General features: G+C 43.0%; 1 protein-coding gene across 4 annotated transcripts in view; it reads right to left on the reverse strand.

Moving 5' to 3' along the window:
- Positions 1-3,222: 3,222 nt before the first annotated feature.
- Positions 3,223-20,515, reverse strand: part of pkn1b (protein kinase N1b) — an 84,544-nt gene continuing 67,251 nt past the window's right edge. For all 4 annotated transcript variants that reach the window (XM_078270616.1, XM_078270614.1, XM_078270613.1 and 1 more), the window contains exons 14-22: positions 19,023-19,095; positions 17,704-17,795; positions 14,313-14,489; positions 13,650-13,712; positions 11,047-11,123; positions 8,527-8,669; positions 7,258-7,365; positions 6,467-6,547; positions 3,223-4,629 (exon numbers count right to left, since the gene is read on the reverse strand). In XM_078270616.1, the coding sequence (XP_078126742.1) occupies positions 4,426-4,629; positions 6,467-6,547; positions 7,258-7,365; positions 8,527-8,669; positions 11,047-11,123; positions 13,650-13,712; positions 14,313-14,489; positions 17,704-17,795; positions 19,023-19,095 (1,018 nt within the window). In that variant the 3' untranslated portion in view covers positions 3,223-4,425. The remainder of the gene's footprint in view (positions 4,630-6,466; positions 6,548-7,257; positions 7,366-8,526; positions 8,670-11,046; positions 11,124-13,649; positions 13,713-14,312; positions 14,490-17,703; positions 17,796-19,022; positions 19,096-20,515) is intronic.

Below are 20,515 nucleotides of genomic sequence, written 5' to 3' on the forward strand. Positions count from 1 at the left end.
ATTTTCATTATTTTTCAATATTTTTATTATTTTCATTATTTTTTTATTATTTTTATTATTTTTCATTATCTATATGGAGATATAATCCCTCCACCTAGTCCTGGGTCTTCCCCGAGGCCTCCTCCCAGCTGGACGTCCCTCCACCTAGTCCTGGGTCTTCCCCGAGGCCTCCTCCCAGCTGGACGTCCCTCCACCTAGTCCTGGGTCTCCCCCGAAGGCCTCCTCCCAGCTGGACGTCCCTCCACCTAGTCCTTGGTCTTCCCCGAGGCCTCCTCCCAGCTGGACGTGCCTGGATCACCTCCCTAGGGAGGCGCCCAGGGGGCATCCTTACCAGATGCCCGAACCACCTCAACTGGCTCCTTTCAACGTGAAGGAGCAGCAGCTCTACTCCGAGCTCCTCACGGATAACTGAGCTTCTCACCCTATCTCTAAGGGAGACGCCAGCTACCCTCCTGAGGAAACCCATTTCGGCCGCTTGTACCCTGGATCTTGTTCTTTCGGTCATGACCCAGCCTTCAGCCTTTTTTTATTATTTTCATTATTTTTCATTATTTTCATTATTATTTTCATTATTATTTTCATTATTGTCATTATTATTTTATTATTCTTTATTTTTTTTATTTTCATTTTCATTATTTTCATTATTTTATTATTTTCATTATTTTTTATTATTTTCATTATTTTCATTATTTTCATTATTTTTATTTTCATTATTTTTTATTATTTTTCATTATTTTTTATTTTCATTATTTTTCATTATTTTCATTATTTTTTAATTTTCATTATTTTCATTATTTTTATTATTTTCATCATTATTTTCATTATTTTTTATTATTTTCATTATTTTCTATTATTTTCATTATTTCTTATTATTTTCATTATTTTCATTATTTTCATTATTTTTCATTATTTTTCATTATTTTTCATTATTATTTTCATTATTTTATTATTATTATTCTATTATTTTTATTATTTTTCATTATCTATATGGAGATATAATCCCTCCACCTAGTCCTGGGTCTCCCCGAGACCTCCTCCCAGCTGGACGTCCCCTCCACCTAGTCCTGGGTCTTCCCCGAGGCCTCCTCCCAGCTGGACGTCCCTCCACTTAGTCCTTGGTCTTCCCCGAGACCTCCTCCCAGCTGGACGTCCCTCCACCTAGTCCTGGGTCTCCCCGAGGCCTCCTCCCAGCTGGACGTCCCTCCACCTAGTCCTGGGTCTTCCCCGAGGCCTCCTCCCAGCTGGACGTCCCTCCACCTAGTCCTTGGTCTTCCCCGGGGCCTCCTCCCAGCTGGACGTCCCTCCACCTAGTCCTGGGTCCTCCCGAGGCCCTCCTCCCAGCTGGGACGTCCCTCCACCTAGTCCTGGGTCTCCCCCGAGGCCTCCTCCCAGCTGGACGTGCCTGGAACACCTCCCTAGGAGGCACCCAGGGGCATCCTTACCAGATGCCCGAACCACCTCAACTGGCTCCTTTCGACGTGAAGGAGCAGCGGCTCTACTCGAGCTCCTCACGGATAACTGAGCTTCTCACCTATCTCATTATTTTCATTATTTTCATTATTTTCATTATTTTCATTATTTTTTATTATTTTCATTAATTTTATTATTTTCATTATTTTTCATTATTTTCATTATTTTTCATTATTTTCATTATTTTAATATTTTTTATTATTTTCATTATTTTTTATTATTTTTTATTTTCATTATTCTTTATTTTTTTCATTATTTTCATTATTATTTTCATTATTTTTCATTATTTTCATTATTTTTTATTATTTTCATTATTTTTCATTATTTTTATTTTATTTTCATTATTTTCATTATTTTCATTATTATTTATTATTTTTCATTATTTTCATTATTTTTTTTATTATTTTCATTATTTTTTATTGTTTTCATTATTTTCATTATTTTTATTTTCATTTTCATTATTTTATTATTTTCATTATTTTTCATTATTTTCATTATTATTTTCATTATTTCTAGCCAGCCTGTGTAAAGGAAAGAATGAATGGGGCCATGTATCGTGAGATTTTGAGTGAAAACCTCCTTCCATCAGCAAGGGCATTGAAGATGAAACGTGGCTGGGTCTTTCAGCATGACAATGATCCCAAACATATGTATTTGTGTCTAAACGACATATAAACATCTTTTTGTATTCTATGTTTCCTGGAAACGCTTCCAACTAGCTGGCGTGTGGCGTGAAAAATAGCTGTTAAACACGCGTTTTCGTGTGTGTCACGCAGGCAGTGTGCACGCTCTAACCGGTTAACATGGGAGCCAAAATAAAAACGGACAAGCCACTCAGCTGACACGCTCACGCCACGCGGCTGACACGCTCACGCCACTCGGCTGACACGCTCACGCCACGCTGCTGACACGCTCACGCCACGCTGCTGACACGCTCACGCCACGCGGCTGACACGCTCACGCCACGCTGCTGACACGCTCACGCCACGCTGCTGACACGCTCACGCCACGCTGCTGACACGCTCACGCCACGCAGCCAGTGTGAAGCCGGCCTTAGGCTTCACACTGGCTAGGCGTTTGAGATGAGCTGCGTCTCGCCTGTAAAATGGACAAAAACAGGCGGCAGCAGCTGGGGGGCGGCGACAAAAAGCTGCAGTCAAGTCAGACAGTTTGCAGCTGGAAATTACATAACCTAGAACTTCATATAAATGAGGTTTACTGACAAAAATAAGTGTAAAACTTCTGGTATTATACTGGTGGTGGTGAAAGATTGGCGGCGGAAAAACTCCCCCGACAAAACCATTGAAAAAAAGTGTGTGTTGTGGCCGGGTTGGCTCAGCGGGTAGAGCAGGCGCACATATACTGAGAGGTTAATGCCTCGACGCTGAGGTCCAGGGTTTGAATCCGACCTGTGATAATCCCCTGCATGTCTTCCCCCCCCCTCTCTCCCCTTCTCACGTAGCTATCCTGTCATGTGTATGAATGTAGAGAAATGGTCCAGCCCAATGGGGAGTGAGGGTTTGAAAACTGTTGGTATGTGATGCTAATACTACATTTAAATACATACTATTTTGGATAGGCTAACATTATATTTCATTACATTATTTTCATCCCTTTTGGGAGGGTCCATGTCTCACGTAGGGGGGTCGTACCCCCCCCAATACCCCCCGTAATTTGAACACTGGTTTGACACCCCTGGACTAACCCAACGGAAAAACTGCCAATGGCAATAAATGGATCACTGCTTCTGTGTTGGGTTCACATCTTTACTGAGTCACAGTTCCAACATATTTCACCAGCAAATGACAGAGGAGGAAACACAGATGGGGGGGTGGTGGGGGGGACAAACAAACTATAAATCACAAAAAAAGAACAAAAAATGTAAAAGCTTTTTGTCATTGAAAACTGATTGTAGTTCTGTGTTGTACCGAAAGACAGCGGACAGAGAAGACGACGAAGAGGTGACCTATGTTAAAGTGGCCATATTATGCTCATTTTCAGGTTCATAATTGTATTTTGAGTGTGTTCAGGTCTCTGTTTTAGCTACAGAGTGAGACCTCTCACGTAGAAAGCCGTGCAGATGTTGACCAGCTGACCCAGAGACTGAAGGCAGGACACATTCAGAAACTGTATCTCACTCTCAGAACAGCATGGATGGTGGTTTGCATGTTTGTATGCGGTGTGGAAGCATCAGAGACACAAAATAACTCCCCAAATCCCAGAAAAGAGAGATTTTTTTCATAATATGGGCACTTTAAGATTCAGCACATGACTTTTCTCTCTCCTCTGGCTCCCCCATGTGTCAACTTACAGGTGGTGCATGATTACAGCACATCACTGGTTGAGGCAGGGACACCGTACACAACCAAACACACACTTAGCAGCAACACACCGACAGCAGATATACGTAAAAGGACAAGAGAGACGAGGGTGAGTGCAGGGAGAGAAGAGACAGCGCTTCCTGTCAGAATGATCACCTTTGACTCTGTGATTGATTCAAAGGCTCTCTGAGCATTTCAGTTCTGTGTTGGACAAACAGCAGGATCCATCGTCTCTTCTTCCGTTTTCTTACATAATAATCTGGATTATTATCCGTTATAAACAACCACATCCTCTTCCTCTAAAAGTCACGCATCTGCAGACCTCCAGAGGACCGCAGATGCGTGACACCTTTTTTGTTTGTTGCATGTGTGGTGTGTGCAACACGTGATTTCAGACTCCACTGATACCCATTTACACACATGCTCGGCCCCCGGCCAGTTCTTCCTCCCATCGCAAACAAACAAACAGACGGAGAGAAAAAAAGAACAGTTAAGAGTGATCCTCGCCTCTCATCACCAACGAGTTCCTCTCTCCCAGTGCAGGGCAGAGAGTCAGCCGCCTTTCGCTTCTCAGTCTCCTCTCAGAGTCTGTGTCTGGCAGTGGGCAGCTGATCACCCGGTGACCCATGGGACTCTAACAGAGGTCTGAGACGTAGTCAAAATCCTTGAAGTAATCCTGTTCCTTGCGGGAGAGACTGCGGCGCTCGCGGGGCGGTGTCAGGGCGGGAGCCTCGGCCGTGAACTCCACGTCAAAGTTGCTGACGTCTTCTTTTCCTCCGATGGTCGGGACGAACGGAGGCGGGACCTTCCTCTGAAGAAGAGCCTCCCAGTCCATGCCCTTAAACAACGTTCACATTTAGTTTCTCATCAAGATGCACTCAGTAACATTAAGGGGCAACTTCGGTACCAACCTGCACCATATTTTCCCATGTTTTTGTGTCCAAGTGACAATTTTTGATTTCAGTCCAGTATTGAGCAAGAACACTGCAGCTGTACGTCCACTAAATGTTCTGTGTTTTCCGCTGACAGACTCAGATTATTATTCTAAGTGTCTGACAACATTATGGAAAGGATCCCTACAGAGATAGACCTTTTAGTTAAAGAGGAAGATCCTTTTAGTTTAACATGAAACAGCCCCGAAATCCCCATCGCCAAACTCACCAGACTCCATTTAAATAAACAGTCATTTTATCATTGTAAAACACACTTCATTTGATGTCGACAGAAACTAAATAAAACTACCAAAAGCCGTCTTGGTTCATCTTTCCACTGTTCCAACAATCATCACTCTGGTTTGGTTGAAATAAACCCTTAATTCACCCATTTACATGTGGAGATATGCTGGCTCTATACACGCTAAAAGTCCTGATTATTTACATGGAGTCTGGTGGAGATATGCTGGCTCTATACACGCTAAAAGTCCTGATTATTTACATGGAGTCTGGTGGAGATATGCTGGCTCTATACACGCTAAAAGTCCTGATTATTTACATGGAGTCTGGTGGAGATATGCTGGCTCTATACACGCTAAAAGTCCTGATTATTTACATGGAGTCTGGTGGAGATATGCTGGCTCTATACACGCTAAAAGTCCTGATTATTTACATGGAGTCTGGTGGAGATATGCTGGCTCTATACACGCTAAAAGTCCTGATTATTTACATGGAGTCTGGTGGAAATATGCTGGCTCCATACACGCTAAAAGTCCTGATTATTTACATGGAGTCTGGTGGAAATATGCTGGCTCTATACACGCTAAAAGTCCTGATTATTTACATGGAGTCTGGTGGAAATATGCTGGCTCTATACACGCTAAAAGTCCTGATTATTTACATGGAGTCTGGTGGAGATATGCTGGCTCTATACACGCTAAAAGTCCTGATTATTTACATGGAGTCTGGTGGAGATATGCTGGCTCTATACACGCTAAAAGTCCTGATTATTTACATGGAGTCTGGTGGAGATATGCTGGCTCTATACACGCTAAAAGTCCTGATTATTTACATGGAGTCTGGTGGAGATATGCTGGCTCTATACACGCTAAAAGTCCTGATTATTTACATGGAGTCTGGTGGAAATATGCTGGCTCCATACACGCTAAAAGTCCTGATTATTTACATGGAGTCTGGTGGAAATATGCTGGCTCTATATACGCTAAAAGTCCTGATTATTTACATGGAGTCTGGTGGAGATATGCTGGCTCTATATACGCTAAAAGTCCTGATTATTTACATGGAGTCTGGTGGAGATATGCTGGCTCTATACACGCTAAAAGTCCTGATTATTTACATGGAGTCTGGTGGAGTTTGGTGATGGTGATTTCGGGGCTGTTTCATGTTAAACTAAAAGGATCTTCCTCTTTAACTAAAAGGTCTATCTCTGTAGGGATCCTTTGATAATGTTGTCAGACACTCAGAATAATAATCTGAGTCTGTCAGCAGCAAAGGCAGAACTTTTAGTGGATGGAAATTAAAAGGTGCGCAATTGCCCGTTAACGTTACATTGCAGCTTGTTTAGTCATTGCCGACTGCAGCGGTCTTGCCTAATACTGGACCATTTTTAAAGATTGTTGTTCCTGTCAGTTACTTAGACACACAAAAACAAGTGCAAATAGTGTTGGGAAGGTTGAAAAATACAGAAAGGTTCCCCTTTCAGATTAAAAAATAGACACTCACCCTGAAAAACGGTTGTTTTTTGACATCTTCAGCATCCTTTTCTCCAGAGCCCAGTCGTCTTTCGGGATTCCTCCTCAACAACTAGCAACCAACAAAAAAGGAACAATACTTCATCATTCACACAGTTTTCTTTGTTGTCTAAGTCAGTCATTCCCAAACTGTGGTCCGTGAGGGTACTGCAGGTGGTCCGTGGAAAAGCTAAATAAAATAATAGTTTTTTAACCTTCATTTTACCAGGAAATTCCCATTTTTAACCACGAGGAGTTTGGTTACCTACTGTGTTTTCATTAAATGTGTATAAGGCCAGAGGCAAAGAATGTTGTCATGAACACATCCCACACATAGCCTTTATAGGCAGTTTATATGAAACAAAAAATAAATGAAATGAATAAGGTCTATTATTATTTTAATTTCCAGTTAGTTTCTTGATCTCGTGTTTCTGAAATGTTTCACGGATGTGCTGTTAAATGGACAAACTCACATCCTACTTTTTGAGGACTTGTAACACTCTGAAGATTAATAATCCCCTAAATTAAATATGTGGCAGCCAACGAGCCTGTTGTACTGATGAGATGACCAGTTCTAGTTGTAGTGCTAGTAGGTTTATTAAGAGGTGCAGATTAATTCAGGTAGGACTGTGTGTTGACATATTTCATTATGTGTATTATGAGGAGGTCCACACACACAAAACGTTTGAAAACCTCTGGTCTAAGTGATGCGTCCAACGTTACAAGCAAGAAAAGAGATTAGTCAGGAGCAGGAAGTGACAGGAGAAGTATTCAGAGTCTAACCCGTCTCATGATGCCGATGGCTTCGGTGGAGAGGAAGCGAGGGTAGCGTACTTCATCGTTCACGATGCTGTCGAAAACCTCCTCCTCATCGTCACCTGGGAACGGAGACTGGAAGAGACAGACGCACATTAGTTTGCATTACATTAGGGGTCGACCGATACTGGTTTTTTAAGGCCGATACCAATTATCAGTAGTTAATGAAACAGATATTTGGAACAGATATGACATTTAAGACAAAATTAAGATTTTGGAATGTTACAAACTCCAACACAACAGTGTTCAAATGCTTTAAGCAATTATTTAAAGGTCCCATGGTATGAAAATGTCACTTTATGAGGTTTTTTAACATTAATATGAGTTCCCCCAGCCTGCCTATGGCCCCCCAGTGGCTAGAAATGGTGATAGGTGTAAACCGAGCCCTGGGTATCCTGCTCTGCCTTTGAGAAAATGAAAGCTCAGATGGGCCAATCAGGAGTCTTCCCTTTATGACGTCATAAGGGGAAAGGTTACCTCCCCTTTCTCTGCTTTGCCCGCCCAGAGGATTTGGCCCCCCCATGAGAAAGAGAGCGACATCATGGCTTTCAAACGAGCGAAGCATGGCAGTTGGTCAAGGCCACACTTTTAGGGGACCACTAAGGTCTATATAAAAGAGACTTCAGATACATATATCATCCATACAGCGATAGTAGTATACAGCTGTTATACATCATATCATCTATACAGAGATAGTAGTATACAGCTGTTATACATCATATCATCTATACAGAGATAGTAGTATACAGCTGTTATACATCATATCATCCATACAGAGATAGTAGTATACAGCTGTTATACATCATATCATCCATACAGAGATAGTAGTATACAGCTGTTATACATCATATCATCCATACAGAGATAGTAGTATACAGCTGTTATACATCATATCATCTATACAGGGATAGTAGTATACAGCTGTTATACATCATATCATCTATACAGGGATAGTATACAGCTGTTATACATCATATCATCCATACAGGGATAGTAGTATACAGCTGTTATACATCATATCATCCATACAGGGATATCGGGCCATCTCGCACCGACTACTGAATTTTTGGTATCGTGACACCCCTAATGTTGTTAATCGGTCCGTTGGTTGTGTGCTGCTAAGATGTTTTATGCCTTTTTTATTGTGTTGCTGTTTTGTTGGTTTTTTTGTACCTCCAACTGCAGATCAACTGTCCCCTCGAGGGACAATGAAGAACTGACAATCTGTATTCTTACCTCCCCGACCAACATCTCGTAGACGAGCACCCCGAGCCCCCACCAGTCGACTGCCCGTGTGTACGATGTGTCTGTCAGCACCTCAGGGGCCAGAAACTCCGGGGTCCCACAGAATGTGCTGGTCCGGTCCCCATAACCCATGCCTTTAGAGAGAAGAACGAGTGAGACAAGAGCAGATTTTACGGGTGAAGAAAAAGAAATATATAAAACTGCACAGCAGCAATTACTTGGGCCATTAACTATCATCGAGGACAACAACTAAATAATGTCCCAAGGCTTATTTCCATTGTTATACTCTAGGACAGGAGTGTCAAACTCAACTTCTCTGAGGGCCACATTGGAAAAAGACATTATTGACATTCATCCATCCATCTTCGTCCGCTTATCCGGTATCGGGTCGCGGGGGTAGCAGCTCCAGCAGGAGACCCCAAACTTCCCTTTCCCGAGCCACATTAACCAGCTCCGACTGGGGGATCCCGAGGCGTTCCCAGGCCAGGTTGGAGATATAATCCCTCCACCTAGTCCTGGGTCTTCCCCGGGGCCTCCTCCCAGCTGGACGTCCCTCCACCTAGTCCTGGGTCTTCCCCGAGGCCTCCTCCCAGCTGGACGTGCCTGGAACACCTCCCTAGGGAGGCGCCCAGGGGGCATCCTTACCAGATGCCCAAACCACCTCAACTGTCTCCTTTCATTATTGACATGCTTTGAATTAATCGAAAAAGTCAAATATGCCAAGAATATTGAAAAAAGTGACAAAAACATTGCAAACAGCACCAGATATGTTGGAAATAGTGCCAAAAAATGCCAAAAATGTTGAAAAAAATCCCCATAATGTCACAAATAGCGGCAAAAACTAGGCAATCCAAAATGTATTGTGAACCTAAATAACACTTATCAAGGCACCAGATGAAAGTACAGACAATACAACGAACACGGACTGTAACAGCAGCTCAGGCTGGAGACCTGTACGTTTATCTATCCTGCTTCCGTTACAATTTAGCGGGGACCAATCACAAACTGGCTTATCCAGCTGGCGCGCTATTGGCGGGTTTTAACACGATGCCGTTAGAGAAGCGACCAAGCAGCTTCTTGTTTACATTCAACATGGTGGCCACCGAAGCACAGCAACCCGTTGATGCTGCTGTCGCTGCTACGTCTCCCCAATCGTTGATCTGATTGGTTGAAGGACTATCCTAGTCGTTTGAACTATGCCCGTTGATCCCGCCTCTTGTTCAGTAGGAAATCCAGACCAGACTCCCCAGACTAATGTTCAATCAGATTGAACATTAGTCTGGGGAGTCTGCTCTGGATTTTCTTGGTCTGGTGATAGCCAGACTAGGAATTTGAAGTAATGACAACAAAACTGTTGGCGCATCTACATGATACAAGCCTTCTGTGATCACGGACCCCCTCCTCCACACAGCTGCTAGTAGCCGAGGAGGACACGGAGGATTAAAAAAACATGATGGACTCTTCAGAAGAGGTCATCATCTTCACTCCAGTTTCTGCGTGGGAAAGTCTCCTGACGCCACAACCTTCTGAACACAGTCCTACTGAGACACAGAGAGAGCTGTGTGGAGCTGATAGTCTTCATTAGCTTTGTAGAAACTCATCTGGTAACGGCTTGGATGTAACGGACCACTTTACACTCGCTCAGTGTAACACTCAGTTTCAGATTTGTGGGCAGATTATCGACTGTTGGAGTGATGAGAGACACATCAATGCTTACAAAATAAACGATGTAATTAAGTAAGAAAGTCAATTTCCCCTTATGTGTGAAACTTTTCCTCATCTGGTGTTGCAGAGGGCCAGGGGAAGGGGCAGGGTTACTGAACTGAAAGCTCAACAGGTATACATTCTCATTTGTGCCGCTTTCAATCAAATTAATGAATAATAAGAGATAAGGGGTGTGTGTGTGTGTGTGTGTGTGTGTGTGTGTGTGTATGTATGTATGTATTGGCTGCAGTGATGTATGTGTGACTAATACTAAATATTTGTGGTACTTACCATTATGGTTATAGGATGTGCAATGCCTGATAGGGTACTGGTGCTATATATATATATATATATATATATATATATATATATATATATATATATATATATATATATATATATGCTATGTTATATTTGATATGGTATTATGCAATTGGGCATTGTGCAATACAGAAGTTATTGACCACAGCATGAGTTAACGGGAAATGTGCAAACATTATGAAAATGAAGTGCCATACGAGGTGGAGGATGTGTTGTGGGTTCTCTCCTGTTCTTCTGTGATTGTGAGGAAAGGTGATGGTGGTGGTGGTGGGGGGGGGGGGGGGGGTATTGTGTGTGGTTATTAGATGTCCATTGAAGCATTGGATGAGATGATGTATGATTATGTTTCTATGTAGGTTAACTGTATGTTTATTGTGTGTTTATATACGATGTGTCGCCATTTCGTTTCTCTCGAATGCCCAAGATGAATTTCTCCTAAAGGAGACAATAAAGGCTTCTCTTATCAAATAAATAACAACCGCTCACCTTCTTTACAGAGCCCAAAGTCTGCTATCTTCACAAAACCCTCTGTGTCGAGCAGCAGGTTGTCCAATTTAAGATCCCTGACAAAGAAAAGGAAGTGGATTCATGTCAATTATTGAGTGCTGTGAAAACTACAATTACCACCATGCGGTTGTATTCAGGGATCCAGATTAGCACCATCTACTAGCCAAATGCTGGTAAAATATGCAAGTGGCTGCTAGATTTGCTACACTCACCAGCCAAAAAAAACAATGGTACTCTAATGAGTGGCTGGTGAAATGTGAACATTGACGAAAAAGCTCATTTTGAACCCTGGTTGTACTCTTCCGCCAACCAGTCAAGGTGCTGTTCACATCCACGTCTGTCCAGACTCACATAATAATATACTGTGATGCTTTCCACACAGAAGAGCTAAACAAGCAATACAGTTTCAAGATTAGTACTCAGTATTTTCGACCAAATACTGTGCATAGTGTACAGTTATTTATGATGTATTACAATAGTCATAGCCTGTTCATAGCCTGTACATACCTGTAGTAATAATCACTCATTTGGACACATATCTATATACTTACTGTATGTATTATTCATACCTTGCACTCTGTATATACTGGAGCACGTTATTTGCTTAAGCACTTCTAGTTAGACACTAACTACATTTCATTGCTCTGTACTTCTGACATGTGTACTTGTGACATCTAATCTAAAATCTCTCCCCTTCTGTCCCTCAGTTATGGCGTTGAATAACGGCCAGAAACATTATGTCGTCACAGTGCCGTTGACCGTTGACCTTTAGGATATAAATGTCATCACTCCATCACTTTATCCTAAATCTAATCAGTTCATCTTGAGTCCAAGTGGGACATTTGGGCCGATTTTGAAGAAAGTCGGGTTCGGCATTGCAGCCAATGTTGTCCAGTGGCCACTCGCGGTATCGCAACGAAAAATCCCCCTAAGGCCCAGAAAGGATTTTCCCCGTAGGCCATAATTGTAAAAGAGATGCCAGGACACCTCAAACTGCAAATAAGGTCAGTTATGGGGCTCTGGGGGGTATTTTACAGAATCGCAGCAGCTTGCTGGTCTGGTGTGCCAACTGTGGGCTGCTGCTGCACACTGGGTCACAGCTGGGTTCCTGTGCACAGTACTTCAGCCACCACTGTTACAATATAAAGGCATGCCACCCTCCAAAGTGGCTAGTAGGGCTGCACGATATTTTGTTTCATCGTCTACATCGCGATGTGCGCATGCGGGATAGTCACATCGCAGGCCGTTGCGATGTTGACGCTAAAACCTTTTTGCTGCTTGACAGAAAAGTAAACTTTCACCGTTCTCCTTTGACAGGGGGAACAGGGGAGGTGCAAAGCACGAAAGCATGGAACCAAAACAGACAGAAGACACATGCAGCTGTGGAGCAGTACAGACAATGTCCCACCTACTGTGAGTGTGAAAACGCCCCCCAGTGCTGCAGCCCTCAGGACCTGGCTGAACCGACTCCATCAGCTGTGACCTGCACTAGATATTGGCAGAATGACTGAAATTGCAACGGACTCGAAGAAGAAGACCGTTCGCCTTTTACATGATCGTTACCTGCGACCCTTCCCCTTTAAGACAGGTAGCCATGTGGGCAGCGTGTGTATGTGAGGTTACGTTAGTCCGACGGGGTTTATTGTTATGGGGATTGAGGCTCTGTGTGTAGAACAGCACCGTAAGCGGCATCTGCCGCTGACACACTGATACTGATGCACACACTTTTCCATGGATAGTGAAGCTACAGTAGTCAGGGTTTTCTGTTCGCTGCAAAGACGAAATAAATCTCCAAAATCTCTTCAGAAGAGTAGTCACAGTGCTTAATTGCTTTGGTGTTTGTAAAGCGTTAAAGTTCAACAAAGAAGGGTTCACATTAGAACAGTTCCTTTTTCATTTTTAGTTTCTATATAGATGCACTCTGTCATGACTGTGATGTTCTGTTTCCTGTTTTATTTTGTAGTCTTCTGTGTCTTGTCTCCCTTGTCTTGTCTAGTTTACTCCCTGTCTTTAGTTTCCCGCCCTTGTGATTGTCTTATTTGTTTCACCTGTTGTTTCACCTGTCCCTTGTTAGTCCTCGTTACCTCTTGTATTTAGTCTCTGTGTCTTCCTTGTCTTTTGTCGGGTCAGTTTATTCTGTTGGATGCCGTCTCTGTGCTGTTGTGGATTCTGGTTTTTTTCCGTTTGTTCCTGCCTGGCTAGCTTCCTGAGGACTTTGTGTGAGACTCATTTTTGTTTAATAAATCATCTAAACTGCATTTGGGTCCAAGCCTTTCCTGACAAACCGTGACACACTCCCCTACAAAACCACCCCAGTAGTTGAGACTGATTTAGTATTTCCAAACAAAGCTATTTATGTTATCTTGTAAAAATATGTCCTTTTTCATATCGCAATATATCTCACATGATAAGAAATATCACAATGTCAGTGTTTTTCCAATATCGTGCAGGTCTAGTGGCTGGTGAGAGTGACGGTTACCCGCCACTGCTGAAATCTACCCGCATTTGGCGGGTGCTAATGTCAAGCCCTGTATACAGCCATGGTGCGGAGGCATACAGCGAGTATGTATCAAAGTACTCACCGATACACAATCTGATGGTCATGAAGGAACTGCAGACCCAGGACCACACAAGCTGAGTAGAAGCTGTCGGATTAAAAAAAACAAAAGTACAGAAAGAAAGATAATTGAACATATACGCTGCTACATACCTCTACATATTGACGCTTCTTCGTACATTAATAGATGCATGGATGTTGACACATAGAGCTTTTTAAAGCTCCCATGGTATGAAAATGTCTGGGTATCCTGCTCTGCCTTTGAGGAAATGAAAGCTCAGATGGGCCGATCTGGAATCTTCCCTAAGGTCTATATAAAAGAGACTTCAGATACAGTATTAGGGGACCACTAAGGCCTATATAAAAGAGACTTCAGATACAGTATTAGGGGACCACTAAGGTCTATATAAAAGAGACTTCAGATACAGTATTAGGGGACCACTAAGGTCTATATAAAAGAGACTTCAGATACAGTATTAGGGGACCACTAAGGCCTATATAAAAGAGACTTCAGATACAGTATTAGGGGACCACTAAGGTCTATATAAAAGAGACTTCAGATACAGTATTAGGGGACCACTAAGGTCTATATAAAAGCATCCAAAAAGCAGCATGTCATAGGACCTTTAAGAAGCTCTCATCTGGTTTCTCCTATTGAACAGACACCGACAAAGACAGCAGAACTCACACAGCACGTGGCTCAGAAAAGACGTCAGCATGTATGTGCATCATGAGGTCTCCTCCCGCCGTGTACTCCATGACAAAACACACATGTTCTGGCGTCTGGAAACATGCAAACAGGTTGACCAGGAAGGGGTGGTGGGAGCCGTTGACAGCCTCAAAGATCCGCTTCTCACACATCAGACTGGAGACAGACAGAGGGGAGTCAGGGGAGGGAGGATGGGGCGAAGGAGACACCGATTAGGGCTGCACAATGAATCACAATTTTATCGAAATCACAACATGGACTAGTGCAGGGGGGTCAAACTCAACTTCAGTAAGGGCCACACTGGAAAATAAGAATCACATAAAGGGCCAGACATGTTTAGTTTACTCACATGCTTTTATTTAATCGAAAAAAATGGTTTACTGTACTATTTATTACTATATTGCATGCCTCATAACGTCTTCTCACTTACAGTTTAGTCGACACAAAGCTCCAAAAAAGTAACTTAGCCGTCAAATAAAAAATCCCCCAAAACAATCAGAAAAACAGAGCCTTCAGCGTGTTAGGCATCGATGGAGTGAGAAGGAGAAGAGCCATCCACAATACCACCGAAGCGGCAGAGAAAGCCTCAAGATGGCTATGGCTAAAGAGAGGAGATCCTTGGGGGCAGAGTAGCTAGATTCGCCAACTGGACACAAGCTGAGGTCTGATCAGCCTCAGCTGGGTCGCCTGGAGGAGGGTGTATGATGTTGAAAGACCCGAGACATCCAACGATTCCAGGAACATCACTGAAGATGTGTCCAGTAGCGTCAGATGTATTTGCACAGTATATATTTTGAACCTCAATTTATATGGGGGGCGGATCAAAACCTGCTAGTGGCCAGATTTGGCCCGCAGGCCGTGAGTTTGACACGTGGACTAGTGCAATATCCAAATCTCAGGGGAGGCGCAATATTTGTTGAAGGCAAACTATGTGTCAAACCGTTCTGAATGAAGTATTGTGGAGCTGCAGAGACTCCCGGCCTACACATCCTCTCCTACAGACTAAGAAAACAGCTTTGTCTGGTACAGATCCTCGCAGAAATAACACTATAATGACTTGATCATTCCCTCCGATATCGTGAATCATATCATACTGTATGATGATGATGAACATCATTATTATCATTATGGTTATCATCATTATTTAGGATATTATTCACCTTATGGTGGCAATGTACTGTATATAAGTACTGACCCTTATGGGTATATGTAGTCGTGTATGTATGTATGTATGTAGGTAAGTGTATGCATGCATATGCAAACACACTGTATGCATGTATGTAGAAAGTTATCTGGGTAAGTGCATATGTTCTTTAGTTTTTTTTGTATAATATATTTTTATCTTTCTTGTCTTGTACAGTTTTTCCTTGCCAATTTGTTTGTTAGTCTAAATAAATGTGAGAAGGGGGGCCTTATATAAGCTGAAGCTTCTGACCCTACCCTTTGGCTACAACCATTAAAAATGTATTCATCATCATTCATTCATATCCAAACACAGGACTTTCACCCAGGAGAGCGGGGTTCACGTCCTGCTTGTCACGCTTGCTATAGTCGTTTCTTTCTTTCCTCCCACGTGTCACAGAACCGTACGCCGACCCACGACCTTTTCCTTAACATAACTGCGTCAAAAGGGACGGCAATAGTCCCGACCAAGCACGTTTACTTATAGCTCTAAAGGGACGGCAATAGTCCCGACCAAGCACGTTTACTTATAGCACTAAAGGGACGGCAATAGTCCCGACCACGTTTACTTATAGCTCTAAAGGGACGGCAATAGTCCCGACCAAGCACGTTTACTTATAGCGCTAAAGGGACGGCAATAGTCCCGACCAAGCACGTTTACTTATAGCTCTAAAGGGACGTCAATAGTCCCGACCAAGCACGTTTACTTATAGAGCTAAAGGACGGCAATAGTCCCGACCAAGCGTGTTTACTTATAGCTCTAAAGGGACGCCAATAGTCCCGACCAAGCACGTTTACTTATAGCTCTAAAGGGACGCCATAGTCCCGACCAAGCACGTTACTTATAGCGCTAAAGGGACGGCAATAGTCCCGACCAAGCACGTTACTTATAGCTCTAAAGGGACGGCAATAGTCCCGACCAAGCACGTTTACTTATAGCGCTAAAGGGACGCCAATAGTCCCGACTCAAGCACGTTACTTATAGCGCTAAAGGGACGGCAATAGTCCCGATGCGCACTATAGCTAAAAGACGCAATATCCCACGCTATTTATAGCGCTAAAGGGACGCAATAGTCCCCACTAAGCCGCTTTACTTATAGCGCTAAAGGGACGGCAATAGTCCCGACCAAGCGCTTACTTATAGCGCTAAAGGGACGCCAATAGTCCCGACCAAGCACGTTTACTTATAGCGCTAAAGGGACGTCAATAGTCCCGACCAAGCACGTTTACTTATAGCTCTAAAGGGACGGCAATAGTCCCGACTCAAGCACGTTACTTATAGAGCTAAAGGGACGGCAATAGTCCCGACCAAGCACGTTTACTTATAGCGCTAAAGGGACGTGCAATAGTCCCGACCAAGCACGTTTACTTATAGCTCTAAAGGGACGGCAATAGTCCCGACCAAGCACGTTTACTTATAGCGCTAAAGGGACGGCAATAGTCCCGACTAAAGCACGCTTTACTTATAGCTCTAAAGGGACGGCAATAGTCCCGACCAAGTACGTTTACTTATAGCTCTAAAGGGACGTCAATAGTCCCGACCAAGCACGTTTACTTATAGCACTAAAGGGACGGCAATAGTCCCGACCACGTTTACTTATAGCCCTAAAGGGACGGCAATAGTCCCGACCAAGCACGTTTACTTATAGCGCTAAAGGGACGGCAATAGTCCCGACCAAGCTCGTTTACTTATAGCTCTAAAGGGACGGCAATAGTCCCGACCAAGCACGTTTACTTATAGCGCTAAAGGGACGGCAATAGTCCCGACCAAGCTCGTTTACTTATAGCTCTAAAGGGACGGCGATAGTCCCGACCAAAGTACGTTTACTTATAGCGCTAAAGGGACGTCAATAGTCCCGACAAAGCACGTTTACTTATAGCGCTAAAGGGACGGCAATAGTCCCGACCACGTTTACTTATAGCGCTAAAAGGAGACTTTTAGCGTCAATAAGAACGACAAAGGCACCTGACCAAGCGTCCATATTTTACGAGATGGGTGTGAGAACCTGTTGGCATATCGCAATTGCAATATCAATCAAAATAATGGCAGTTTGATATTTTCCTCATATCGTATCAGCCCTAACACCGATTACTGTACGAGGTGGAATTATGATGCGAAGAGAGCTTTGCTGTTTAGCTGAGACTTTTGGTCGAGGTCACGGAGAGCGTGTCGTAAAAATGCAATTACCTTTCCACTTCATCCCTCGCTACGATGTCTCCCTTCTTCAGGGCTTTGATGGCGTACAGGCTGGCTGTCCTTTTGTACTCTGACAGCAACACCTGGAGAGATTCATATTCAAAGATTCAAAGTGTTATTGTGTGTCACATAATGATAGAAAATTGTCTTCGGTTTGGGGCTCACAGACCACATAAAAAAACATGAACACCCACGAAAGACTCGCATAAAATGACATTAAAACCAAACCACAACAACTTTTCCTCCAATAAATAAGAGCAGCTGTGCAAACTGCATTAAAAGTAGGTTTTATAAAGTCAGTTTTGCCTCGTTTAAAATGGATATTACAGTGGGAATTAAAGAGTTATTCTAGGTTGATTTTGATTAGATTTTTTTCATTTACATATCTCGAGCAATCAATGTACTGTCACAGAAGAAAAGACCAAAATAAAGCAAAAACAGAAGAAAGATTTTCAGATTTGGTCAGGTTTTTCATGACCGTGAGAACCCTGAATATAAAAATATAGAATAGGTCTTTGTTGTCATTGTCACAGGGACAACGACATTTAAGGTGCTCTCCAGTCAGTGCATCATTCATTGAGTCTATACAAATATAATGTAAGTTAAAAAAGAATAAATAGAAACATATAGCAGCATACATGAACACACCCAGTCATTGGCCTCCTGCACACTGGCTGCGTGGCGTTTTCTATGTCTTTGTACGCCAGAAAGGTGTCCGACGTGCTGCTAGCCTTGTCTGAACACATGGATGTTTCCCATAAACATAAATATATACTGATCTGATTATAGCAAAGACAACGTCGACAGGATTGACGGAAAAAAAGGCTCCAGATTATTTCCTTCTGTGTGGCCAGCCATACACACCCAGTCATTGCATAAAACAGTCTGATCTGATCACATTCATACTGGAAGCTGCCCAGTACTACCACAGTCTGATCTGATCACATTCATACTGGAAGCTGCCCAGTACTACCACAGTCTGATCTGACCACATTCATACTGGAAGCTGCCCAGTACTACCACAGTCTGATCTGCTGACCACTGAGCAGCTCCACTGGAGCGGTGGGGGCTAGGCCTTGCTCAAGGGCACCTCAGTGGTAGTAATGAGGGAGGGATAAACACTGCTCTTTTACTTTCCCCACCTGGGGATTGAACGGGCGACCTCCCAGTCCCAAGCTTGCTTCTCTACCCTCTAGGCCACCATGTATGAACACACATCTACAGACATGCATTCAATTAACTATATTAAAGAGAGTTGTAGCACTGTGTACGTTTTGTTCATCCAATGAGGGAAAAAGAAGTGTGAGTACCTTCCCAAAGTGGCCTCTGCCGAGCACTGCTATCAGCTTGAAGTCCTGAAGGCAGAGGGGGCCTCTGCTTGGTCTGAGAGAGATTAAAGGCAGATTATAGCCACTGCATGCAACATAATAACACATGATGTCATATTAAAACGTGCCTCATACGATCAACAACATTGAAAAAGCACTACATGTCAAACCTCCGTAGAATCTAGGTTTTGTTTTTCCACGAGAAAGGCGAATACTGTTCAGTAAGGGACTCTTAAAGGGTAACTTCTGGGTTTTTTTTAACCTATTTTCCGGGTTCGTGCACCTTCTAAAAGTGCTGTTTTTGCCACTGACAGGCTGAGATTATTATTCTAAGTATTTAATTAGGGCTGTCAAACGATTACATTTTCTTAATCGTGATTAATCGTTGAATGTCTATAGTTAATCGCGATTAATCGCATGTTTTATCATATGATTAAAATATTATTTTGCATTTCAGAACAGTTTTTAAGTCCATATTAACAATGGAAAGCCGTTCTTACCAGAGGATCTTAACTGGGAATCAAATGAATGCAAAGAAAGTGACTTCACGAAGTTGACTTTAAGGTTTGTATTTGTTTATTATATATTTAATCTAGTCACACATTTGAATGTAATAACTTCAAATGCACCACGAGGCTGTAGTTTACCAGTTTCATTGAACGCCCCGTCTGTGTTTTTCCGACAGCAGCAGCTGCAGATTGTTACATCCCGGTGTTGAATCCTCTACAGTAAAACACAGTCACACTTTACACCGTTTAGCGTTAGCTGTCAGCATTTAACCCTGTTTAATCCAGCTACTAGCTAGCGGTAGGCTAACGTTAGCTGCTGTCGAGTATAGTGTTAACTAGCTAGCGGTAGGCTAACGTTAGCTGCTGTCGAGTATAGTGTTAACTAGCTAGCGGTAGGCTAACGTTAGCTGCTGTCGAGTATAGTGTTAACTAGCTAGCGGTAGGCTAACGTTAGCTGCTGTCGAGTATAGCGTTAACTAGCTAGCGGTAGGCTAACGTTAGCTGCTGTCGAGTATAGTGTTAACTAGCTAGCGGTAGGCTAACGTTAGCTGCTGTCGAGTATAGTGTTAACTAGCTAGCAGTAGGCTAACGTTAGCTGCTGTGTTAACTAGCGTCATGTGCAGCGATGTTTCTGTTTCCTGTAACGTCTGTTTCAGAGCATCAGACATATCAGTGGCACCAGAATGAGGAGCCGAAATCCGCGTTACTATTCCTGCAGCAGCAGGATGTGTTAGGAGGAAGTAGTAATAGTATCCTGTTAGGCACGACGCAAAGCCGAGTGAAGTGAAAATGAATTAATAAATGGCGGCATGCAATTAATACGAGTAAAAAAAAACGTAGCTCGTTATGCTCGGCCCTTAATTGCATCACGATTAACGCGTTAATGCTGACAGCCCTATATTTAACATTAAACCGCCCCAAAATCCCCATCGCCAACCCCACCAGACTCCATTTAATTAAACAGTT

This window comes from Sander vitreus, chromosome 15, assembly GCF_031162955.1.
Source record: "Sander vitreus isolate 19-12246 chromosome 15, sanVit1, whole genome shotgun sequence".
In the NCBI taxonomy this organism is placed as follows: domain Eukaryota; kingdom Metazoa; phylum Chordata; class Actinopteri; order Perciformes; family Percidae; genus Sander; species Sander vitreus.